The following is a 27,766-nucleotide window of genomic DNA, read 5'->3' on the forward strand; positions in this document are numbered from 1 at the left end:
ACTTTGCTATGGAAGTGAAGCGTGGACCCTGAGGAAATGCGATGAGAGAAAAATAACTACAGCTGAAATGAAATACATGCGACGAACAGCAGGTGTCACTAAGCGGGAATACAAAAGAAATACAGAAGTGCTGAATGACCGAGCTCGATAGCTGGAGTCGCTTAAGGGCGGCCAGTATCCAGTAATCGGGAGATAGTGGGTTCGAGCCCCACTGTCGGCAGCCGTGAAGATGGTTTTCCGTGGTTTCCCATTTTCACACTAGGCATATGCCGGGACTGTACCTTAAGTCCACGGCCGCTTCCTTCCACTTCCTAGGCCTTTCCTATCCCATCGACGCCGTAAGACCTATCTGTGTCGGTGCGACGTAAAGCAAATAGCAAAAAAAAAAAAAAAAAAAGTGCTGAATGACCTTAAAAGCAGACTTATATTCGAATACATCTATGAATACCAGAAAAATTGGCTAGAACCCTACAACAGGATGGACAGAAGCAGGCTCCCCAAAGCAGTCATAAACTACTGCCCAGGTGGGAAGAGATCTCAAGGACGCCCCAGGAAGAGATGGCGTGAAAATGCAAATCTTTTGTATATATCGTAACAGTTCTTCTATAGGACTAATACATGAAAGGATAAGGATGATGATGATGATGGTGATGATGATGATGATGATGATGTTATCTGTTTACTGGAGGATATATTTCGTATATGGTAATTAAACACAAATCACATTAACTCTCCTGAATTACTATAAAAATGACGTTACTAACGCTTATAATAGTCTCCTGTATTACGTGTGTTGTGTAGCGTACCAATTTTTTAATATGTTTTAAACATTTTAGATCTTGTGTGGCTACTGCGCCAGGTACTACCATTATAAGGCTAACCCTCCGAAAAGGGTGGGGGCATCAGCCGCGATTGGATAGATGCGTGTTATTGTGATGGAGTATAGTGTTCTTTGTGCGTGCTACAGGAATATTGAGGACAGCACAAGCACCCGAACATAGGAAATTAACCATTTAAGTTTAAAATCCCTCGACCCGGTCTCGACGGTGTCTTTTTAAGACCATTATCAGTTAAGAGGACTGAATTATTATTATTATTATTATTATTATTATTATTATTATTATTATTATTATTATTATTATTATTATTATTATTATTCCAGAGGCCAGAGTAAGCAGTGGTCTTGGAGTGGAACCTGATGACCTGCTGGTGTCAGGATGGTGAAGATCAACTACAAACTGCTGCCTGTGAAGGCACATTACTTCTTCTTCATGGCATGTAAGTAATAATCAAAGTAACAAATTTCCTCTGAAAACATACTTTTTGATTAAAACATCGATCCATTCAGGTTCTAGATTCTTCCCGTTCCTTACTGTTTTTAAATAAAGACATTGAAATAAGGACAGTATAACCTGGCGGTGTGGATAATTTGGCTGAGTTGATGTAATCATTCCTTCAATCTTAAGGACCGTGATCTCTGATGACATTTTTCTGCATAAGTTTCCACCCTTCGCGGTCTTCTGTTAAATGGTTTGCTTGTATGAGGTATTTCCTGGTTACATGCTGTGTGTAGTCTGTCCAACGTGTAGGAGCTCATCCACGTTCACTATTCCAAGGAACATTTCCTAAGATTATGCGAATCAATTATTTGAGTGTAAATTTTTCCAATATATATATATATATATATATATATATATATATATATATATATATATATATATATATTTATATATTTCGTATGGCATGAGGATACATTGTTACAATTTGGTTATTTACAAATATGTACAATTACAGGATTTAAAAAAAAGTTTCATATATACACACAGAACAAGTTCGTAATAAAACAAACAATATTTGTACATTTGAGCTCATCAATATCTGCATTGCTGCTAAAGCTGAATGTCCAGTTTTGTTATCCAACTCACAGCTTCATCACTGGCCTCGTGAATGTCCTTTACCGTCCCACTGAATCGTCGGAGTGGGCACTCTGAGACATGTTGAACGGTCTGAGGCACGTCAGAGCAGTCGCAATAAGGGTCGCTGATAATCTTCCACTTGTGTTTCCAGAAGTTGCATCTGCCATGTTGAGTTCTGATCCTATTAAGTGATGACCAAATTTTTCTGGGTAAGTTGAAACCAGGAGGTTGCACAACTGGATCCGAAATTAGACCTAATCTGTCAGGGTTTGAAGCTGCCCACCCATCGCGCCAGGCAGTGTTAGTATGAAATTCATCTTGGGCTAGCCTCTTTCCTAGTAACCAAGAAGGGTTCCTAGATTTCAGCCTGAGATCTTCATGTAAGCAGTCTTGATGCATTGGTAGGAGAGGATTATCACAGCATTTAATCCATTCTTTCTTCAGTGCCATTTGTCTTCGAAGATGAGGAGGTGGAATATTTGAAATAACTGGTAACCAATCCAGAGGTGTGGAATGGATGGTTCCTGATATAGTCCTCCAATGAAATTACTGTACAGTCCGTCGAGGTCCTAAATAAGATCAAAACCACCCTAGAGCTCCTCAATTCTTCACCGCTTTCGCATTACGATAAAAAATTTGTAATCATAAACACTTAAATCTGTCCCAGTTTGGTATATTAATCTCGGACAGTGCCACTACAAAATATTCCAGTCAAATTTATAAATGACGCCAATATTATGGTTAGAGGAGCATTAAAGGAAATTTTGCAACTTCCCATGGATGTCCCGAATGATATGATATACGCTGAAATGAAATTTAAAGAACTGGGTTTATTTTGTGCATCATGGGAAATATATCTGCAACATATTAATGCATGCAAAATTTGGAAATCTTCCAATAACGCGTTTTTACCCTCAACAAGAGACTTATGTCAAGAAATCAGCACGAGCCTCGCCGCATTGGACACATTCCAGCTGACGCGGAGCATGTCATGTTGCCGCCCCCCCCCCCCCCCCACTCTCTCTCTCTCCTACGCAGTTACAGTCCCGTGTGGCGGCACTCTGTACCGAAACACTCCCCCTCAAGCTCCTAATGTTGCGGAACAACTGAATGTTCCGGTCTGCTCAACCCTATAGTGATGGTGGCTGAATTTGGACCTCACTGTCATCCGGACTGTCATTATTCGTCTCAGCGACCCGAAAATTATGGATTCAACACTGATATACGTACGTCCTCACTCCACCCCTAGAGGTGCTAGGTGAGCCTTACTCCCACGGTATTTCTTTCCAAGTACCAAGTTTGGTTCAAATTGCAGATTTGCCTATAATCGTCGTCATTTTTAATCGTTTAGCTTCGCCGATATCGCAACGCAAAAATATTGCTCCTTAACTGCAACCCGCTAAGTACAGAATGTATAGTGGGCTAGGGCAATTGATACAAGAGCTAGAAGGACATTATGTAAAGATGTTGTAACGAAGTACAAATGTATGATGAGATTTAGAATATGTGAACAGATTAAAAACTGTGGTTTAAGTAGTAAATAAATAGACTGTAAAGCAATTCACTCGCATTAACAGATGAAAAGTTTCAGGAAATCCATGAACCTTCTGTGGGTGAGGGCGATACAATAACATCCACGGTATCCTGTCATAAGAGGCGACTAAAACGGGCCCCAAGAGCTCTCAACTTGAAAGCGTTGGTTGGCGACCACGGAGCTCTTAGCTGAGTCCTAGCATTGTTTCCACTTACTTGTGCCAGGCTCCTCATTTTTATCTGTCCTATTCGACCTCCCTTGGTCAACTCTTCTTCTTTTCCGACCCCGGCGGTATTAGAACACTCGAAGGCCTAGGGAGTTTTTCATTTTCACGCCCTTCGTGGCCCTTGTCTTTCTTTGGCCGATACCTTCATTTTTCTAAGTGTCGGGTCCCTTCCATTTTTCTTTCTAATTAGTGTTATACAGAAGACGGTAGCCTAGTTGTACTTCCTCTTAAAACCATAATCACCACCACCGCCACCAGGAAATTCGTTAAAGACTTGAACGATCCTCAGGGAACTTGCGATGAAAGTTTATTTATTTATTTATTTATTTATTTATTTATTTATTTATTTATTTATATATTTATTTATTTGGTTGGTTGGTTGGTTGGTTGGTTGGTTGGTTGGTTGGTTGGTTGGTTGGTTGGTTGGTTGGTTGGTTGGTTGGTTGGTTGGTTGGTTGGTTGGTTGGTTGGTTGGTTGGTTGGTTGGTTGGTTGGTTGGTTGGTTGGTTGGTTGGTTGGTTGGTTGGTTGGTTGGTTGGTTGGTTGGTTGGTTGGTTGGTTGGTTGGTTGGTTGGTTGGTTGGTTGGTTGGTTGGTTGGTTGGTTGGTTGGTTGGTTGGTTGGTTGGTTGGTTGGTTGGTTGGTTGGTTGGTTGGTTGGTTGGTTGGTTGGTTGGTTGGTTGGTTGGTTGGTTGGTTGGTTGGTTGGTTGGTTGGTTGGTTGGTTGGTTGGTTGGTTGGTTGGTTGGTTGGTTGGTTGGTTGGTTGGTTGGTTGGTTGGTTGGTTGGTTGGTTGGTTGGTTGGTTGGTTGGTTGGTTGGTTGGTTGGTTGGTTGGTTGGTTGGTTGGTTGGTTGGTTGGTTGGTTGGTTGGTTGGTTGGTTGGTTGGTTGGTTGGTTGGTTGGTTGGTTGGTTGGTTGGTTGGTTGGTTGGTTGGTTGGTTGGTTGGTTGGTTGGTTGGTTGGTTGGTTGGTTGGTTGGTTGGTTGGTTGGTTGGTTGGTTGGTTGGTTGGTTGGTTGGTTGGTTGGTTGGTTGGTTGGTTGGTTGGTTGGTTGGTTGGTTGGTTGGTTGGTTGGTTGGTTGGTTGGTTGGTTGGTTGGTTGGTTGGTTGGTTGGTTGGTTGGTTGGTTGGTTGGTTGGTTGGTTGGTTGGTTTAGTTTGGTTGGTTGGTTGGTTGGTTGGTTGGTTGGTTGGTTGGTTGGTTGGTTGGTTTAGTTTGGTTGGTTGGTTAGTTATTAAACACAAGCTACAGCTACGCTGAGCAAATTTCACTTGAACTCTCAACAGACTAATTAACAAGTGTAACCTTTCATGATAAAATATGACAAACATAACAAAAGGTAACAACGTCAGGTACACAGCATACTAATAACAACTGTCCTAATCGAAAACCATGTGGATGTCCATGTTCATAGCCAAGTCGTCGTAGGTCAAAAACCACTTCACAATCAACTTATCCTTAAGGGACTGTTTACACCCCTTCCGAATATACTTTTACTTGATGCTATATCAGACTCTTGTCTCCCATTAATATTGTTAAAGAAAGTTGGGAGGCGGATTAGGAAAGATCGTTGAAGTATTGAGTGCTGAGTGTAGGGAATGTGAGGTCTTTGGTTCTGGTGGAGCGGGAAGAAACACGGAGAGAGAAGAGTGAGACAAAATATTACGAGCTGTAATGCCCATTTAAGTTGATTTCTCGATTGTCATAACCGTGAGGCCCTGTAGGGCAGTACGGCGGCATCTTATTGTTGTTATTGCCCTGTTAGCACCACCCAGAGGAAACGTGTAGGGTACTTTAAGGTTGAACCTACGGACGTTGAGCAACGTTGTCCCCCTCAGTTAATGTTGGAAACCATAGCTAATCACCTCGTCTCAACATCGCGGATTTCAGGGGATAAGAAATTCACCAAGCAGGTTAAATTGGAACTAAGGCAGAGAAAACAAGACACCCAGCCAAATGACCAGTATGCAAGTCAATTTTCTCCAGAAGAGGTGCAAAAAGTTTGGACACACTCAGAAATGGTAAAGCTGCAGGACTTGATAGCATATATACCCTGAACTTATAAAGAACTGTGGTCCAGCTACCAAACGTTGGCTTGCTTCTTTCTTCAGTGATGTTCTGAAATCGGGCCGCCTGCCTGCTCTATTCAAACCAGCTAAAATTATTGCTATCTTAAAACCAGGCAAGGATCCCAAATCACCTCAAAGCTATAGACCCATATCTCTACCAAGTGTTACATACAAGCTTCTAGAAAGACGGATCCTCGATAGAATATCTCCTGCAATTGAAAACCTTATTCCTCTTGAGCAAGCTGGTTTTTGGCATGGTCGAGACTGCGATGATGAGGTTCTCGCTTTGACTCCCTCCCCTGAAGCAGGATTCGAGAGGGAAATGAAAAATCTATCTGTGTTCCTTGATTTCACGGCAGCTTATGACACCGTTTGAAAAAAATATGTTCAGTAACAGATTTTTCCAAATTCATACAGAACTTGTCCATATCAGATTCCATAAACTTAATAATGGCTTGCCACAGGGATCAGTCTTGTCTCCCATTCTCTTCAACTTATACATCCCTGATCTCCCAGAAACCGTATCTCGCACGTTCATCTATGCAGATGATATCAACCTCACCATACAAAGAACAGACTTCAATGAGGCAGAAGGCATTCTATCCCAAGACCTTGACAAGATGGGTGATTATTTCAAAACAATGGCGCCTGAAACCTAGTCGACTAAAGGCAGAGGTAGCTGCGTCCCACCTAAATAACAGGCTGGCAAACTATCAACCTACGATCAGGTTCGGAAACCACACACTGCAGTGTAATACCAACCCAAAGTATCTTGATGTACCTTTAGACAGGTCTTTAACCTATCGACACGATCTTGAGAAACTGGCTGCTAAGCATAAAAGCCGTAACAACTTGCTGGGTAGACTAGCTGGTACTTCATGGGACGCAGATGCATGCATACTACGAACAACTGCTCTAGCAATAGTATATTCACCAGCTGAATATTGCTCCTCTGTATGGCTCAATAGCTCCCACACTAGCCTGGTTGATGTCCAACTGCACCACATAATGAGATGTCTGGTACATTGCGCTCTACTCATATTCAGTTGTTACCATTACTGAGCAACATTCAGCCTCATCACATTAGACCGCAAGGCGCCCTTGTTAGACTGTGGACCAGGATAGCGAAGAATAGTTACCTCCCAATACATCAGGATACAGATGAAAGTGCCGTAATGAGACTCAAGTCACGGAAACCTGCGTGGAAGACGGCAAAGGAATTAGTTAATTCACATTTCAAGCCTCATGAAATATGGAAACGCGAATGGTTTCAATCACACCCTCATGGCATTGTCAACATCAGGGATCCAACTACAAAGTTGCCTGGGTTCAACCTTCCTCGCTCCACCTGGACCACACTCAACAGGATACTCTGCGGAGTAGGAAAAAGTGCTTCTGCTCTGCTTCATTGGGGATGGAAAGACTCTCCTGCTTGTGAGTGTGGTGCTGAAGTGCAAACCATCCTGCACATTTTGAAGGACTGCCCTCTGCGAGCTTTTGCTGGTTCCATTGAGGACATTCACCGAATGACCCCTGAGGCACTCTCTTGGCTGGAAGAGCTGGACATTCGTTTCTAAGAGACTGAAAGACACCCACATTAACCTTTTTTAATGTGGAGTTTGTATGTATATATGTGTGTGTGTGTAAAGTCATTTTTTTTGTTGCATCCGGGAGATCGTGGGTTCGAGCCCCACTGTCGGCAGCCCTGAAAATGGTTTTCCGTGGTTTCCCATTTTCACACCAGGCAAATGCTGGGGCTGTACCTTAATTAAGGCCACGGCCGCTTCCTTCCAACTCCTAGGCCTTTCCCATCCCATCGTCGCCATAAGACCTATCTGTGTCGGTGCGACGTAAAGCAACTAGCAAAAAAAAAAAAAAAAAAAAAAAAAACAAAAAAAAAAAAAAAGTCATTTTTGTGCCTGGTAAGAACTTGTACATAGTCGATTGTCAACTGTAGCATCATACGCTAAATAAATAATACCCATTTAAGATCCCGTGGAGGTGTCAGCTAGCTGACGCCTGAAGTGCAGCGGTGACACATTTATTGCCCTTAATACCTGCTGCGTAGACAGATTTCTGAACTTGGGGTTTCTCTTCCTAACAGTTGCAGCAAAGAAGGATACTGCTCTGTCTAACTGGTTAATATTGGAGAGGGAGGTTTTTGTCCAATCGGAGAGCAGTAGTTCAAGAGAGTGGGTTCAAATCCCACTGTCAGCAGCCCTGAAGATGTTTTCCCGTGGTTTCCCATTTTCACACCAGGTAAATGCTAGGGCTGTACCTTAAATTAAGGCCACTGCCGCTTCCTTCCAACTCCTAGGCCTTTCCTATCCCATCGTCACCATAAGACCTATCTGTGTCGGTGCGACGTAAAGCCACTAACAAACAAAAAATGTTGCCTGATTTGAGAACTGGTACAATATTCGCCTGTTTCCAGGTAAGCATTTGTGGAAGGATTTAAAAGACATTCAGAATGATGTTAACTTGTTAACCACACTGCTGGTTTCATCACTTTCAATGGGTAGTAAATCAAATGAACTCTCTGACATGATATAGTGTAGGTAGGTTTTTCGCGGATGCTGTTGTGACCGGTAAAGTGAGTTAATCACTTTGGAGCAGTTACACAAATCACGGACATTACTAACAATGACCGAGATTTCTACTATCAGAAATTTGGCCAGTTCTTTTACAGTGAGAGGTCACGAATTTTCATCTAACTCACTACTGTACTGGTCACGATCGGTGTCAGTTATATTTTTCGCACTTTCAAAATCACTGCGTTGTGCTGAAATGTCACTAACACAAATTTCGAAATCACTCTGTGCTGAAATTAATTTCGTGTGGCTATTACTAGCCTAGTGCAGCCCTCGTAAGACAGACCTCCGATGAGGGTGGGCGGCATCTGCCTTGTGTAGGTAACTGCGTGTTATTGTGGTGGAGGATAGTGTTGTGTGTGGTGTGTGAGTTGCAGGGATGTTGGGGACAGCACAAACACCCAGCCCCCGGGCCACTGGAATTAACCAATGAAGGTTAAAATCCCCGACCCGGCCGGGAATCGAACCCGGGACCCTCTGAACCGAAGGCCAGTACGCTGACCATTCGGCCAACGAGTCGCACTGTGCTGAAATGTCACTAACACAAACAGTGCATTCCCCTTACTTTTGTGTTGCATTCTCACTTAAATTTTCAACCCTCACGCCGAACACGGATTTATCACAAAACGTAACGCTATTGCTACTGCAACCTGGCAAAGAATCTTCACCTACCCTTGTAACGAAATAATCAGCTTTTTGCAACATTTTAATGGATTCTTCCTTTTCGCGTTCTCTCTTGTGTTTTTGGAAACCGCTTAAGTACATACACTAACCGGTATTTGATCTCATAAATTTGTGCACACGCCACCAAAACACCTACTGAACCGATAACAACTGACTGTGAATTTCCTTCCTAATTTGATTCTAAATGTAAGTCGGGGATTCATTTTGAATGATGCAATTCAATCAAGCGTCAGTTTCGAGTTCAACAGTAGGGGAGAGATGACCGTAAACCGAGCTTTCAGTCTAAAGGTGCGTCCACACCAAGATATTTTCGTTAACTTCGTTAATAAACACTGTTTATAAACAATGTTCATGGATATTTTTGGACATTAATAAACAAAATAGCGTGTTCATGAACTTTTCGAGCTTGTTGATGAACAACATTTCTTTAACTTTTGTGAATGAAACTTTTCAATAACTTTTCGTGTTTTCGTTAACATTTCGGTTCGCACATTCGCAAGGACGCAAGTAGAGTACGCAGATTCGTAGCGCCTAGCGCGGAATACGACGAATTCTTATTTCTTCTAAAAAAGACTACCAAATCGCAAGCGAAAGTTATTATATACAGTCATTTTAATTCTGTATTATATTATGTTAGCAGTGTTCTAATGTAGTTTCATTTCCAGCTTCGTTCCTCGCTGAATAACCTAACCCCCAATAATCGCTTGTATATTATCAAAATAATACTATCCTGTATGTATGTATGTTGGGTATTCAGCCCGAAGGCTGGTTGGATCCTCAACAGATTCACCATTAGCTGTCACAGATGGCCTAGGTGTCACTGAAGAGGCATACTAGGGAAATAAGGAGTGAGGTAGTTTCCCGTTGCCTTCCTCACTGAGCCAGAAGTTGCTATTGCACATCAGTCTGCCAAGCCCACTGAAATGCATGCACCAACCGACCCTATGAGTGACATTTTCACACCATTCATAGCAGGGACTGGCTGCATAAGGAATGGCATTACGAGCGTCACTCATACCTCAGCCACTTTCATATTGTCAAAGCCAAGTATAAGTACTGAGACAGGTCAATGAAAGTACCAATTTTATTCTAGCCCATACCAGAAGACATAGTGCACTGTAAACACTATATCTTGCCAGCAAAGGCCTAATACTATCCTAACTAGGTTAAATGAAGACTTTTTTATTTCGTACCTTTACCAATTCCTTGATATTGTTTTATAAAGCTTCAAACACCTCAGACACAATACAGTAACTGAAATTGCGGTTATGTGAACGAATCCGATCCACTAAATGCCACTGTAATATTTTGTTAAAAAAGAAGCCATGTTTTCCAGTGTTGACTTAGTTAAATGTAGCAAAGGCTTTTCAGTCTGTCAAACACATAGCAAATACAATGTAAATTAAAACACTAAAAGCATATCTGTAAAACACACACTAACATACAAAGAATGACATGTTTCGTTCTACAAGAACATCCTCAGATTCTATCAAATCAAATTCTATCAAATTTTAAGTGATTTGATAGAATCTGAGGATGTTCTTGTAGAACGAAACATGTCATTCTTTGTATGTTAGTGTGTGTTTTACAGATATGCTTTTAGTGTTTTAATTTACATTGTATTTGCTATGTGTTTGACAGACTGAAAAGCCTTTGCTACATTTACATTACACTGTAATATTTGGCCCAAACGGAAGATAGTAATTGCTTTCAGTCAATAAAGTGTAAAATCTGCGGTAAATTAACAAATACCGCCGTTACTAGAGAAATATTTAGAGAAATATGTATACGTACTTACGGGCTGTAGACAGGACTCCCTTATGTTGTATTCCGCTGCTCGTGCCGTCTTTTGTTTCTTACTTGAGGTCCAGATTTAGCACTAACGAATGGGAGTGCTATGTCTGTGAATTCTCAGTATCTTTGTCTATATGACTAGCGCGGGCAGTTCAAACATCAAAATAGTATGATCCTGGATTAATAAGTGTATTACTGTTTTGTTGAATGGACCAATAATAATGAATGAGTTAGGGCACAAAACGAATGGCCAACATGAAGAAAACGACACCTAATTAATTCAAACAACTTCAGTGAGCAAAGTCATCACACACGAAAGTGTTAGACAAACAAAACACATACGCAAGAGCTGCAACGTAGCGGAAAAATAGTTGTAAGGTAGTAACGTATGTATCCATATTATTCTCTACAAGTAAAATATTTCGTACCTTTTTGTAAATTTACCGCAGATTTTACGCTTTCTTTGAGTAAGAGCAATTATTATCTTCCACTTGGGACAAATAATACAGTGACATTTCGTGGATCGAATTCGTTCACGAACTGGAAACCGAAATTGCGTTGTTTTGATACTGTAGACAAATAGGTATATAAGTGAAATGTCTGAGTCACCAGTTGTTAGGAATCTTAAAGTTATACCTATAAAAATAGCCTGTCGTTAGTGGAGCCGGCCTTCCGATAATCTGTATCATTACTTGCAATTTCAGACCCAATTACTGTCAACGAGAACTGAAAGCCATGTGGGAGCATTATGAAGAAAATTTTGAAAGCTTGTTGCATCATGAATTAAAAGTTCTGACATAAGTGTTCTCTCCAGACTTAATTCTACTCGCCTTTCCAATATATTTCCTTGCCACACTTGGCGTCTGTGCTTTTCTCTAATTGTATTCAGTTAAATAATGAAAGCTGAAGCTATAAGAATTTTTTTCTTCCTGACTCTGTCCATTGTAACCTCACAAACAGCTGTTTTGCTGTTTATTAACTTTGGTGTGGATTAACCATAAAACGAATGCGGGAAAATACCTCGGGAGACCTGGCGACACTTGACCGTCAGGCTCACTTTTGCTTGTGGGTGCATGTCCCATCCCATCCTAGTCCAGCCCAGCCGCCAGTTAATACACAGCTCGGGGAATCACCAAATTGCATCAGCCCTGTCTTGCATCAGCATTCACAACGTTTCAATAGAGTGTTGCATCATCATGTGCAATGTGAATCACATCTGGAAGAAGTTGATCCACTTACAAATGTGTTTATGTATTTATTGATGTATTTATTGTGCTTGAGACAGGTACGATAGTAATGACATCAACCACACACACTACTACATTAGTCTAAATTTAAAAAGGAACCACCTAGCCCGCCTGGTGGTCATCATGATCGTTAAGACGTGAAATCTGTATGGCCTGACACTGTGGTTCAGTAGCGGTGATTGGGAATTAGAAGGGGGACGGGGGCAAAAATGTACAGACAACAAAAAGTACCCGAGTTTGATACAAAATGGTAAGGATTTTGATGTTCTCAGAGCGAATTTCGACAGAGAGGTAAATATTGACAGTTTACCAACTTGAAAGTGCGGTAATAATATTTTTTGATTCAATACTATACAATAAAGCTTTCACCAAAAGAACAATATTACACGTTTATTACAATTAAATAGAAGTACGTCGGGCTGAGTGGCTCAGATGGCTGAGGCGCAGGCCTTCTGATCCCAACTTGGCAGGCTCGATCCTGGCTCAGTCCGGTGGTATTTGAAGGTGCACAAATACGTCAGCCTCGTGTGGATAGATTTACTGGCACGTAAAAGATTTCCTGCGGGACTAAATTCCGGCACCTCGGCGTCTCCGAAAACCATAAAAGTAGTTAGTGGGACGTAAAGCAAATAACATTATTAAATAGAAGTACGGCGTGATTATACAATTACACAGGCATTTAGTATTTGACTAAACACTAAGAAAACCGAGCTCGATAGCTGCAGTCGCTTAAGTGCAGCCAGTGTCCAGTAATCGGGAGATAGTGGGTTCGAGCCCCACTGTCGGCAGCCCTGAAGGTGGTTTTCCGTGGTTTCCCATTTTCACACCAGGCAAATGCCGGGGCTGTACCTTAATTAAGGCCACGGCCGCTTCCTTCCATTTCCTAGGCCTTTCCTATCCCATTGTCGCCATAAGACATATCTGTGTCGGTGCGACGTAAAGCAAAAAAAAAAAAAAAAACAACTAAGAAACTAACAGACACTAGAGAGACTGCCAGACTGACGACTGCGCGCGGCAAGCGGGTGAATCATGCCCATGATCTTGGCAAAAAACCAACAACAAAAAACTGCTACCCTTCCTCACAGCACATGCAAAGTCTCCGCTACTTTCTCTGCGGCGCTATACAAATCGGTTAGCCGCGATGAACATGTGCGTATTCCCGCTAATAATTATGTTAATAATTAAAGAAAATAGAGGAAGAAATTGGCTGATTAGACAACAGGATTTGTACAAATTGCTTTTTTAAATAATTCCTATAATTCCTAGTTTCAGTCGGCTAAAATGGAATAGAAATGTAACGTTTTCTGCACAAAGATGGGGCGACCCCCCCCCCCCCCTCTTAATCACCGCTACTGTCGTCGTTAGCCGCTTCGAGTCCCGTTGGCCGAAAAAATAATATATAATCTCTAGATTGTGTGCCAAAAGGCTGGATAGAATTCAAGATCTTCGCAGTGCTCATATGGAGTGAGAGCATATGACTCTGTTAATGGTCATTCGTCGGATGGGGACGTAAAATATTGAGGTGACCCCCATGGTTGTTTATCGACAGGAGTAGGCTGTATGTCGGTGCCGGGTTTCACCATCTCCCTTCCTACTATCATATATCACGTTATCTCATTAACTCCTCTGATGAGGTGGATACGATCTATACAGAAATACCACTTTTTTTTTTCATTCTGAGCAATGTGCAGATAAAATTATTATGATAGATAGCAAAAAGATGAGTATTCGCATCTCTTCTAATGATAAGTTGAAATCAACATACTATATAAGAGACTAATATTATTTTTATTTCCTATAAAATATCAAGACATGGCACTTGTTTAAATCTAACTTGTTAATAACGCTCCAATGTGATCTGCTATAGAGGTCCTTCTGAAAAAAGATCTACAGTCCTCCTACGACCGATTGGTCTTGACAATAATTTTTTTTTTACATCGTCTGGGAATAATGGTATGTTTGAATACTCTGTGCCTTTAGGAAGATCATTTGTATATAATAAGAAGAGCAGTGGTCCAGGATTTGAACCCTGTGACACCAGAACAAGTATTATAACACTCAGAGTCAAATTCTGCATAATATATAAATTCGTCGCCGTTTCGGTACGACGTAAAACATTTTTTAATATATAAATTGTTGCCCATCACGGATATTTATTTATTTATTTATTTATTTATTTATTTATTTATTTATTTATTTATTTATTTATTTATTTATTTATTTATTTATTTATTTATTTATTTATTTATTTATTTATATCGTGTCAGAAGCATACATACGTTTTAAATTAAATATGAGGAAATAAAGTAAAACATAATATACATTCTTCAGTGACGAAGAGCCACATTAAACTATGTGAGCCCACAACCTTGCGACATTAAGTGCACTTGGCTTCGCTTTAACCAGGTCTTCTGTTGTGCAACTGAATGGGCATGAACTATATTGCAGCAAATGGGCTGTGGTCTGCTCTTCTCCACATACACACACTTCGAAACCGCATTTCTTCTGGTTAACCCTGCACCGCGTGACACCAGAGCACAGTCTATTCAGTGCTCTCCAGTTCACCCAATCTGTAATGTGGCCAGGAGGGAGTTCCCCTTTTGGGGTTATCCATTGACTGATACTCGTATGTTGACTCCTGTCTTGTCATTCTTGAATTCTTGAATTCTTGCTTGCTGCGCTGTTCCTGCAAGTGTTGCGGTTACTCTCAAGAAGCTTTCCCTAGACTTACGGCGCTGGCGTGATGGCTCATATCCAAACAAAGCGTAGGCTTCAGATGTCAACGTGTTTCTCTTTTCTTTCTTGGCTGCTACTTCACGGCGGATATCGGTAGGTGCTATCCCTGCAAGGCAATACACTTTTTTCAAAGGTGTAGGTCTCAAATATCCAGTAATAATGTGACAGGTCTCGTTGAGTGCTACATCAACTGCTTTGGCATGGCAAGATTTGTACCACACCGGGCATGCGTATTCGGCTGCGGAATAGCAGAGCGAAAGAGCAGATGCCCTCACTGTATCTGGATGTGCTCCCCAAGATGTTCTAGTTAGCTTCCGCGCAATATTGTTTCTAGCAGTCACTTTCTGCTTGATGTTCAAACAGTGTTTTCTGGAGGTTAAGGCACAATTGAGAGTGACTCCGACCGGGGCGAGTTGGTCGTGCGGTTAGAGGTGCGCAGCTGTGAGCTTGCATCCGGGAGATGGTGGGTTCGAATCCCACTGTCGGCATGCCTGAAGATGGTTTTCCGTGGTTTCCCATTTTCACACCAGGCAAATGCAGAGGCTGTACCTTAATTAAGGCCACGGCCGCTTCCTTCCAACTTCTAGCCCTGTCCTCTCCCATCGTCGCCATAAGACCTATCTGTGTCGGTGCGACGTAAAGCCATTAGCAAAAAAAAAAAAAAAAAAAAAAAAAAAAAGAGTGACTCCGAGGTACTTCGGGGTAGGACAGTGTTGTAATGCCATGCCTTATTAAGTGACCTTCAGAGTTCGGGAAGCTTTTCTGTTGTTTAGATGGAAAACACAGGTTTGCGTCTTAGTTGGGTTTGGTGTTAGTTGATACTTCTTGTAAGAGCCAGCGAGAGTGTCTAGAGCTTTGGACAATGTTTGTTCAATCGTCTCAAAGTTATCCCCCTGAGAAGTGTTGACTGATGACACAATCATCAGCATTGATGAAACTATTCGTCCTGGCGGGAAGATGCAGATCATTGGTGTAAATATTGAAAAGCATTGGTGCCAACACGCTTCCCTGAGGCAGTCCGTTCTTCTGTATCCTCCACCTGCTTCTTTTTCCTCAACGAAGAAACTTCGATTTTGAAGTAGGTTTCTAATGGCACAAATCAGATTAAAGTCCTTTGTCACGCTATGTACCTTTTCTAGGAGAATTCGGTGATTATCATATGCTGTCGAGAGATCTATAAATGCAGCTCCTGTGATTTTCCGGCTTTCAAAACCATCTTCTATATGTTGACTTAATTTTAACACCTGCGATGTTCAGCTTTTCCCTCTTCTGAAACCAACTTGCTGTGGAATCAGAAGTGGCTCGATTTTATCAGTCAACCTATTGAGGATAAGTCTCTCCCGAATCTTAAAAAGATGACACAATAAGGAAATTGGTCTGTAGCTTCTAGGATCATTTTTGTCTTTGCCTGGTTTTAGAATGGCTATTACCCTAGCCTTCCTCCATATTTTAGGTATCATAGAAGACTGAACGCAGTTGTTCATGAGCTCTACCAACCAGTACTTCGCAGTAGGACAAAAGTTCTTAATTTGTTCCATTCGAAGGTCATAAGTCCTGCTGACTTCCTAATCTTACATTTACTGAGAGATAATTCGAGTTCAGTTAGTGTGAAATGCTTAGATAACTCATTGTTCTCGTCTGGTTGTCTGACTAGAGGATTCTTCCCTATTTTCATGGAAAGTTTTGGTTTTACAGTAAGCAGAAGTTGGTGTGCTGTTTGATCTGAACATACATTGGCATGTGTGTTAGCTTGAGAAGGATCATTGCTCAATCGTCTTAAGTCTCCAAGCTTCTTAACTGCTCCCACCCATATCGACTTCAGACATCAACTTCATCCAAGTCTCCTTCTTTGCCTGGGAGGTAGAGGAAAGAACACTTTGTGCTGCTTGAATAGTTTGCTCACTAAATGGGTCTTCTTCGTGAAACCTGTAGTAATCGTGCAGCAGAGCAGTTGTTTCAAGAGTTACCTTGAAGCCTCTGGGAATTGATGCCCGTGAACGGAATTTCACGATATCAATGAATTTGTCATAATCTTCGGATATAGGAGAGACAGTTTTTATCCCCTCATCCAACATACTGGAAAACCTTTTCCAGTCAGCCTTTCGAAAGTTATATCTCCGTCTGAACCGAACTTCGTGTGGTCTTATGGACATATTAGTGGCCGGTGTTTTATTCTTGGGATTGATGAGCCCATTTCTTTAGAACATTGCTGCACAACGCATTTGATTACAAAGAGAAGATCTGGGTTATACCCTCTGTGCCATCTTCCACTGTTGAAGGAGGAGGGAAGCTTATTGTCGTGAATGAGGGAAAGCTCCTGAGTTTCAGCCTATGAAACGACAATCTCTCCATTCTCATCTTCTTTAGCATATCCCCAGACGTGATTACGGCTGTTAAACTCACCGATTACTATTGGCTTTGTGTGTTTACCAAAATTTGCAGGTGGCGAAAAAGAGAACTTTTCATTTGGAGGCTTGTACACAGATGTATTGGTCATGTTGCTTAGCTCCATGGTGATTATTTTGATGCCGTTATCTTCAGTATGAGTACTGCTGATCTGGAGATCTGGCTTTACAAATACAGCACTGACATATGGCCTTTCTACAACTAAAATCATTCCTGAAATCTTTGGCCGTTTCTGATGTTCATCCCTACGCGTTTCCTGAATTTTTGATCTTGGCATCGTTTTTGTAAGAGTTCTTCTTTGGCAGCTGACATGCCTTCAATATTTATGGATATTATTGTCATGGATGGCTCTCAAAAGAGCCGTTTCTTAAAACACATTTTAAGATTGATTAGTTCTGCTTCTGGTGTGAGAGAATCAGCTGTCTAGGAAGAGTCCTAGTCCGTTGCCCAGGAGAAACCCGGATGTATAACAATATCACATGCAAATACACCCTACTGGGAGGTTTCTCTCGTGTCCCCCATCACAGAGATAAAATGCAAGTACCGGTAATTTGATTAGGCTGTGAGAGAACTCATAATACGCTAATTTATTTAAAAGTACATCGTGATCAACTTTATGAACAGCTTTCCTTATGTGTCTTCTGAGATCCTACAATTCTAGTTATCTTGTTCTATTTTCACTTTGTATGTCTGATACACTTGTGACATTACAGTGTCATAGAAGTAATCTTCGTAATCTGCAAACACACATAGTAGGTTCATATAACAGAATGTGGATTATGAGAGAGGAAGGTTGATAAGAATTTTAAACATTGTATTGTAATCACTCCAGTGCCAAGAAGGCCACTAAAGGTTGAATTACGTATTTAGTTTAGCTTTTAACGGCACATAGGAAACATTTCGGATTTTTAAAATCCTTTTTTCGTGTGCCTCGGAACAAAAAAACAGGGAACTGTTTGGATTTCTACATTTCGGAGAAAGTGATAATCCTAATATTGTTAGATAAAATAATTCACTATGTTGAATATTCAGCCCAAAGGCTGGTTTGAGCCTCAACAGCTCCATTCTCAGCTGTCGTAGATGGCCTAGGCATCACTGAAGAGGCACAATAGGATTATAAGTCATCGTGCTTCTGTCTGGAAGGTACTAGGTAATTCAGTCCGCAACGTGAACGATATGGAACGAGGTTCGCTGCGTTCCACTGCTTGTCGGTTTTTCCGCGTCGCATCAAAATGCTGCGCGCTGAGCATGCTTGAACGTACCGTTGCCTACGCTATAATACAAGGCCTTGAGTATATTGCACTCATGCAAACGGGCGGCATCCTAGCTCACCATTCAGCCGCTAGGTTCGCGTTCTTGCCCCCTTGTGTTCGCATGGCCGTATATGTCAATAAGTATATATTCTAAACAAACAGAGCTGAATGTTTTTACGATTATTGACAGTACTTTATAGAGCAGTGCTTCATTGGCTTGGATATATCTCTGAAGTCTCAAAACTTTCCTTTTAGAGGCTTCTTTCAAGTTTCAAAACTCCCTTTCTTCTGCTTGAGTAGCTCGAAGTAATGTTGTCTTATAGAGGTCTCAGAAATGTTTGGAGTAGAAAGAGGTGGTTTATCGTCTTTACACTTTCTACACTTAATTTCACTGATAAACATGTCTTTTGAAAAAAAAGTACACTTTTTAGTAACTCTCTTCGAGGCAAGTACTGCACAGCAGAGATGACAAATTGCGTCGTGTACTGCAGAAGTCCCACGGACGATGATTTCGGGTGCCTGAGGGCTCCTCGATCCTGAGAATGAATACGACACAATGTTGGACTTCGAGTAGCTGGAAAAGAGATATGTTCTAAACAGCCTTCACAGTCCGTTTGTCTTCTGCCACTCACACTAAGTATCATGCTACCATAACTACAGAAATACCAGGCATTTTAGCTGCTGATCTTGAAACAAATTAATCATATTTATATACTAGCCAACACTTGACAATAAAGTATTGTTCAAACAAATTTGATGTAATTTACCTTCCAAGGGTTTTGTAATTATTGCCATTAGGCCCCTATGTGCTCAGGAAGCTGCAGAATTTGCACATATTCGCGACTTTCATGCGTTGTACCTTTTTCATCCATCTGGAACTCTCTTGATTGTAGTAAACTGGTTCGTACAGTGTGGGTCTTCTCTTTATCCCTCAGCTCAACATTGCCATGCTTTCATGCCGCAATAATCCCAATATGGAGCGTTGTTTCGATTGCGTTAAGGTATGACCTTGCGTCCGTAGTGTCATTGTATCCCGCTTTGCGTCTCGATGTCATCGTTTGTTAGGTTACTCGTCAATACATAATGCAAATATATACTTACGAGGTATTTTACGCAGGCCACAGTGGATTGGGTAGTCAAGATCAGTACCTGATACGTTTCCACCGTGAATCTTCTCACTTTTCCTGAATGCATTTGAATTTTCTTAATATTTGACAGGAAATCATTAATTAATCAACTGAGGCGCGCATCTTCAGTGCCAAAAAATGCTCGTTTGTTCTCATTCCTGGAATATGTCCCATGCAAAGTGCTGCAGACGTTATGCGTATCGAACAATTTTATAAAATGCTCCATAAGACAAATGGTTTATTTTAAACTGTCTCGTCTTTAATGCTCTTGGGGCAAACCACCTCCATACTTTTCAAACCAGAGATTGTTTAAGGGGAAAATATCAATATTTTCAGCTCTTGCTACATTCATATACTCCAAATTTGCTGGACAAATTACCTTTATGGTTAGTTTCCTTACCGGTTTCATAACTGAAGATCTCTGAGTTTGAAGAGGCCTCTCAAATGATTGCCGGTCACGGTAGCATTCTTTACAAACAAAGTCCAGTGACAAATTTTGGGATCGCATATTTTTATGACATAACTGGGATCACAACTTAGGAACAGAGATCTAGTATCATCAGCTGGAAGTCGTATCTCATGCGTAATGCTTCCTCCGCATAATGTTTCGAACATTGAACATTCACTGGAAACTAGTGAAATGAAATTCCACTACTGTACCTTTAATTTTTCGTGAATAAGCCGTGATTGGAACTGCGGATGTTTAACATCAGAAGAATACACACATTCACAACCATCTCACTTCGAACCCCACTGTCAGCAGCCCTGAAGATAGTTTTCCGTGGTTTGCCATTTTCACATCAGGCAAATGCTGGGGCTGTACTTTAATTAAGGTCACGGCCGCTTCCTTCCGACTCCTAGCCCCTTCCTAGACCTAACCGTGTCGGTGCGACGTAAAGCAAATAACAAAGAAACCAAAAAAAATACTTATTAAGGCGCGAACCTGCTAGACAGGCGGCAAGAAAGCGATTCTAGCGGCCCAGTGCGCGGTGGAAATGTTTACCTCGCAACCGTGGTGCGTAACAGTCCCCGTTTAACCTTGGCACGCGACGAGGTTACGTTACAGAGTACAGCGCGCATATCTGTACCCGCCTTTACATATCGTCAAAGGCGCTAGACAGGCGGCAAGAAAGCGATCCTAGCGGCCCAGTGCGCGGTGGAAATGTTTACCTCGCAACCGTGGTGCGTAACAGTCCCCGTTTAACCTTGGCACGCGACGATGTTACGTTACAGAGTACAGCGCGCATATCTGTACCCGCCTTTACATATCGTCAAAGGCAAGGATGAGACTGAGACACGTCATTGTAAGTAACAAATGTGATCTAGCCAATACCGGGAGACATAGTGCACTGTAAATACTATGTCTCGCCAGGAAAGGCACAAAATAAATCTAATCTACGCGAATCGATCTTAATAGTAATAATAATAATAATGTTATTTTACGTCCCACCAACTACTTTTATGGTTTTCGAAAACGTGGAGATGCCGGAATTTTGTCCCACAGGCGTTCTTTTTACGTTCCAGTAAATCTACAGACACGAGGATGGCGTATTTGAGCACTATCTACCGTCTGACTCTTGCTCAGAATATCTATTAACTGTATATTTAGTTGGAACTGACAAAGAAGCACCCATGACATTTGTTAAGTACTATTTCAGCATAGGTCTGGAGTTCATGCGGAGAAACTACTTCCTAGATGTCAATTTATATAAATTCTACTGCAACTTTTGTATTTAGGTTATAAATGCAGTAACAATTTTTCTATATTTTTGTTGTTGTTGGTTTTTACGCCGCACAGACACAGACATGTCTTATGTCGACGATGGGATAGAACAGGTCTAGGACTCGAAAGGAAGCGACCGTGACGTTAATTAAGGTAGTTAAGGTAGTTAATTAAGGTTTGCCTGGTATGAAAATGGGAAACAACAATAAACCATAATCGGGGCTGCCGACAGTGGGGTTCGAACCCACCATCTGTGACAAGTACGTAACTCAAACCGCTTAGCCAACTTGCTCGGTTTAGTTAAGTAACTGAGTCCAAAAACATACCACGGAGCGAGTTGGCCGTGCAGTTAGGGTCGCATAGCTGTGAGTTTGCATGCGGGAGATAGTGCGTTCGAACGTCACTGTCGGCAACCATGAAGATGGTTTTCCGTGGTTTCGCGTTTTCATACCAGGAAAATGCTGGGGATATACCTTAATTAAGACCACGGTCGCTTTCTTCCCACTCCTAGACCTATTCTTTTGCCTCGTTGCCATAAGACTTATCTGTGTAAGAGCGATGTTAAATAAAGAGGCTAAACATATACGGTCGCAAATCCTCTAACCTGTCTTAAATTCGTGACAGGATAGTGAATCGAACTCGAGCCAACAAGGTGGGAAATTGCTAACCACGGAGGAGGCCTCATATTGACTACGAACTCACATTCTCAACGACCCTTGACGTTATAAACTGTAACGTTGAGCTTCTTTATCGCCACAGTCTCAGCTGCGTGCAAGATCATTGGACTTCGAAAAGGAACCTAAAATTGTTCGGGTGGAAGGACTCCTTTTCATGTGGGCTGTGTGTACCTACCCCCTACTGTGACCCACATGCATCAGCTGCATTCCTTCCTCACCAAGGTCGACAATCAGCTGAAGGACAAACGTGTTGAGTGTGCACACCCAACAACGTGCGCCTTATCTTACCCCATTCATTATTATCTGCAGATGTTGCTGTTGTGCAAGCATCTTTAAGAATATCTTTCCTTCCAGTGAAACCACATCTTATCTCACACTTCGAAATGTTGGCTGGGCTCATTCGGGACTGAATTTAGAAAGAAGACCGCTTCTACACAGTGCTATTTCCGCCATCCCCTGCATAGTTTTAAATTTCTCCCATTCATGTTTGCTGTAAGGAAAAACCTACACACACACTTCCCCGTTACATTCGCTGGTTAGCAGTAACGGCCAGGGCGCGAAATCAGAAAGAAATTGGGGCGGAGAAGGATCATAGGGCTTAACTACTAGTGTTTATTTCAGGCAGTGCCCGGCGGGGGAGGGGGTATATAATTCCCCAGTAAGTAAATTACCCGCCCCCCCCCCAGAAAAAATGCATTTTAAATATTTTTGTTTCTGAATTCTGTTGTTACAACAACAATGATACACACTGGAAGGTCATTCCGTTTGTACACAATATTGTTCTATTGACTACATATCGGAAACACACCCTCTCAAAGAAGTACAGACGTGGTGTAAGCTCGAGCTACTTACAGCGATGACAAGGGAGGAAAGCTTCAAGTAAGTTATATTTTTGCCCGGGTTTCAGGTTGACTTTGAAACATGAATAATAGGCTGCAGGTGACGAGTCGACACCGCTATGTTGCTTTATTGCTCAAGGTCTGGTAGTCATTCGATTATTTCTATATTATGTGTATTGATGAAAACCTACAACCTGTTTTCCAGTCATTGACCGGGTCAGGGATGTAATGAATGAAACATATACGGTATAGGCTATGAGTACGATGGGGTCGCCACTCGCAAAGTGATTTAGTAATGACTGATAAGAGTATATGAAATGAGAATGGAGTGTGTTGCTGGAATGAAAGATGACAGGGAAAATCGAAGTACCCGGAGAAAAACCTGTCCCGCCTCCGCTTTGTCTAGCACAAATCTCACAGGGAGTGACCGGGATTTGAACCACGGTATCCAGCGGAGAGAGGCGGACGTGTTGCCGTCTGAGCCACGGAGGCTCTGTTATGTGTAGGCTATTATTGCTGATATTTTTATGAAAATATGCACAGTAAAACATTAATTTCAGTAATATATGTGTTCTAGAATTCCCTCCCCCTGCGATTTCACACTCTGGGAACGGCTGTTCGCCATCAAACTGGGAGGGCTGCAAGTTGGGTAACAAACTAGTGTTGAAACTGAATACATCGACTGTGTTGTCTAAAGGCATACAATATATCACCGAGCGAGTTGGCTGTACGGTCAGGGGCGCGCAGCTGTGAGCTTGCACCCGGGAGATAGTGTGTTCGAACGCCACTGTCGGCAGTTTCCCATTTTCACACCAGGCAAATGCTGGGACTGTACCTTAATTAAGGCCACGGCCACTTCCTTCCCTCTCCTAGCCCTTTCCTATCCCATCGTCGCCATAAGACCTATCTGTGTCGGTGCGCCGTAAAGCAATTGTAAATATATATATATATATACAAGGTATCAGCAGGAGAAAGCCGATGTGCGTCTTCAGTGCCGTAGAACTGTGAAAACCTGCTGCGACCCTCCCAGGCCCATTTGGACTGGTCTTCGGTGTTTTGTCAGTACGCTGCAGGTAGTGTTGCCATTGCAGGGTACACGCATGCACAGAAATGGTGTCCCGATATAAACAAAGCATAGCGTCCCCCCAACTCCTCGCTTAACGCATTGCTGCAGGTAGACAGCCCGCTACAAGACTATTGTGATTGAAATGGGCACAGTGGTGAATGTATAGCAATACACACACCGCGCCTTCAGCACTACCCGTTCACTCCCTTCCCCTCTTTTTCAGTACTGGAGTGGCCTTCAATACTACCCCTCCCCTCTTTTTCGGTACTGGAGTGGCCTTCAACACTACCCCTTCACTCTCTTCCCTTCCTTTTCGGTACTGGAGTCGGGCAGTGTTGATTGTTTATGTCGGGACACCATTTCTGTGCGTGGGTGTACATGAAAGAATGCATTCGGATCATACGAAAGGAGATAGGAACTTTAATCGTACTTAATTAATTTAATAAGAGGTAAATAATAAATGTATGTTCAGTCCTCAAACCGAAGACTGGTTGGTTCCTAATCAGCTCCACCATTAGCTGACTTAGATCGCCTAGGCATCACTGAAGAAGCGTATTAGGGAAATGAGGAGTGAAGTAGCTTCCCCACTGTTTTCCTCACGGAACCAGAAGTTGCTAGTACATATCAGTCTGCCAAGCCCACTGAAACGCATGCACCAATCGACACTGTGAGCAACATTTTCACACCATTCATACTAGGGATTGGCTGCATAAGGAACGGCATTACTAGCATCGCTCATACCTCAGTCACTTTCACATTGTTAAAGCCTAGGATAAGACAGGGACAGATCAATGAAAGTAACAAAATTGCCCTAACCTATACCAGAAGACATGGCGCACTGTAAACACTAAGTCTCACGAGCAGAGGCATAATAATAATAATAATAATAATAATAATAATAATAATAATAATAATAATAATAATAATAATGTTATTGGTTTTACGTCTCACTAATTACTTTTACGGTTTTTAGAGAGGCCGAGGTGCCGGAAATACGTCCCGCATGAATTCTTTTACGTGCTGATGAATCTTCCGACACGCGACTGGCATTTTTGAGCACCGGACTGAGTCGGGATCGAACCTAGCAACTTTTCCCCAGAGAGCCAGCCTTCTACTGCCCGAGCCACATTGTCTGCCATAAAACTAATAAAGGTGCTACTGGGGGAGGGTAACAGAGATCATCAAATGAAATGTGGCTTTAGCATTTCTATTTAACGAACACATAATATAGTAGGCCCTAAACAACTGATAGGGAATCTGCCACCTCGGCGATAGCCCTAAATGCAGATTATTGATGAATGAAATGACTGTATGATAATGCTGGACAAAATGGCCGACCTCAGTGGCGCAGCCGGTTAGTCGTTGTTATGATAGCAGTTTCGATCTCGGTTAAGGTCGATGGCATTTTGGAGCGTTTAAATGCGACAACTCCGTGCCGGTGGCTTCCGGCGCCTTAAAAAGGTGTCCTGCGGGAAAAAATCCGACACTTTGGCGTCTCTTAAAATCTAAAGGAACTGGAAAAATTAAATGCGTTTATTAAAGGTAAAATCGTAGCAGCAAGCTACGTATAAGCATGGGCATTACCGAGCGAGTTGGCCGCGCAGCTGTAAGCTTGCATTCGGCAGTTTGTGGGTTCGAACCCCACTGTAGGCAGACCAAAGATGGTTTTCCATGGTTTCCCATTTTCAGACCAGGCAAATTCTGGGGAAGTATCTTAATTAAGGCCACGGGCGCTTCCTTCTCACTCCTAGCAGTTTCCTATCCCATTGTCGTCATAAGATCTATCCATGTCGGTGCGGTGTAAAGCAAATTGTAAAAAAATAAAATGAAAAAGCATGAACATTACTATATCATCGTTGTTGCAATACTATCTCCACAAATAAACAAACAAGAATAAAGCGATTTGACTGGACGGTACTTATCATGTTCTACTGTATAGCAGTGGCGGCTGGTGGTTTAAAAGTTCAGTGGTGCACAATTTTTACCAATAATAATAATAATAATAATAATAATAATAATAATAATAATAATAATAATAATAATAATAATAATAATAATCGTATGGCCTCAGCTACCGTGTGCAGACATTTCAATTTGACGCCATCTGGCTGCCTGCTCGTCAATTTCGACGTTCCGTTTTACTCTAGGCCCACTAGATGGCAGACCGAGTAAACCGAAACTCTCTTGGGCGTCTATGGCTGAGATTTAATGAATTTTGTCAGGTAAACACCAAATGTGTCACCAGAGATCTGTTACATGCCGACATCGTACGACATGGAGTGTCGAATGGACTTTTTTTCTGCCCTTCAAAAATCCGACTACCTCTGCCGGGTTTGAACCCGCTATCTTGGGATATAATATGATTACAGGTTAATTTTCAAATCTAGGTACATCAATAATACTTTTTATTATTAAAAGTAAAACAAACATTTTAGATTTTTATTTTCAGGAATATTACTACAACCCAGTAACATTTTTTTCACTTACGAACTCTTTTACCATATTGAAATGAAACACTTTGAGCCAGCCTAATTCCGGTATTGTATCTGGTTTCGAAATTAAATGTCGCGTGGGCCTACCGATTCGTTTCACCTCAGATTTTTCTTCGGCAGTCCATTGCGGAAACGGCCCAGACATTAAAGACTGCACCGAATTCATGATCTGGCAAAACTGATAAAAACGCACAATAATAAAAACACACACGCTGACACGAATGTTTACACAGTGAAATCAATAAGCTACATAACTTCTACGCACATAACGAAGTTTACGACTATACTGAAAGAAACGGCGGTTTTTATTTTCAAATTTAAAGCCATTAATTATATATCCAGCAGATGAACTTCCATCCAATGTCGCTAGGTGAATCCCTGTTATATAACAGCACTGCCTTCATAATGTAATGAAGGCAGTGATAACAGACTCGCACATTGAGCGCCAACGGTCTCTAGCGACTTTGCTAGTAGTTGGTTACATAGGAGTACGGCCGACTGGATCCCTCGCTGCGCTGCAAGGAGATAGCTAGAGCGACGCATCAAGTTGGCCGGGGTAGGAGGAGCCAGGTTGATAAACTTCCATTTAAGCAATGCATAAGAAGCCACACCTATCTTTACCTCTCCCTGCGCAGCCTATGTTTCATCCTACCTCAGATTGACTCTCTGTTGCAAACTTTTCAGCTCTTGCAGTGAACATCTAAGAGTACCGGCTTGTAGTCTCCTGTGGTCAATATTCGCTCTTTCAAGCTCTTGAAAGGTTTGTCTTGTTGAATGAAAATACAGTAGTTGAGTAATCCAAATGATAAAACTTTAGCTAAAATAAACATAAAAAATTAATGGGGGTAGCGCAAACCTCAACCTTATGGAGAAACCGCCCCTGCTGTATAGTCGCAAACTAACATTCAGGAGTTGATAGCTTCACACCCTAACGACAGTCCTGAAGATGGTTTTCCGTATTTCCCATTTTCACACCAGACAAATGTTAGGTACATGTCTTAACTAAGGCCATGACCACAACGTATCCCATATTAGCCCTTACCACGTTGGAAAAAAAAAAAAAAAAAAAAAAAAAAAATTATCAGCCTGAGTGATGTTGAGAATGACCTCCATCTGAGTCTAAATATTCTTTAGTACTGCATTACTACCGGTACTATTATTAAATGGTTTTCATTCCGTCTCTGAAGGGGATGGCGAGCCTCCTAGTTAACAATGTCTCTCATGCCAGGGGGATTTGATACAGTAAAGGAGATGTTTGGAGAAGGTGAGGGGTTGGCAGCCATAGCCTTTACCAGGAACTGTACCGGCATTCACCTTTGTGCAGGAGAATGAAAAACCACGGAAAACCATCCTCAGGACAGCCGACGGTGGGAACCCACCCCTCTC

At 41.9% G+C, this 27,766-nt stretch overlaps 1 protein-coding gene across 1 annotated transcript in view; it reads left to right on the forward strand.

The window, feature by feature from the left end:
- The window catches only part of LOC136857145 (major facilitator superfamily domain-containing protein 6), a 174,242-nt gene that overhangs the window by 101,463 nt on the left and 45,013 nt on the right, over window positions 1–27,766 (forward strand). The window contains exon 2 of the mRNA XM_067135562.2: window positions 1,163–1,278. Within this exon, the coding sequence (XP_066991663.2) occupies window positions 1,218–1,278 (61 nt within the window). The 5' untranslated portion in view covers window positions 1,163–1,217. The remainder of the gene's footprint in view (window positions 1–1,162; window positions 1,279–27,766) is intronic.

Source organism: Anabrus simplex, chromosome 1 (genome assembly GCF_040414725.1).
Source record: "Anabrus simplex isolate iqAnaSimp1 chromosome 1, ASM4041472v1, whole genome shotgun sequence".
Taxonomy (NCBI): Eukaryota; Metazoa; Arthropoda; class Insecta; order Orthoptera; family Tettigoniidae; genus Anabrus; species Anabrus simplex.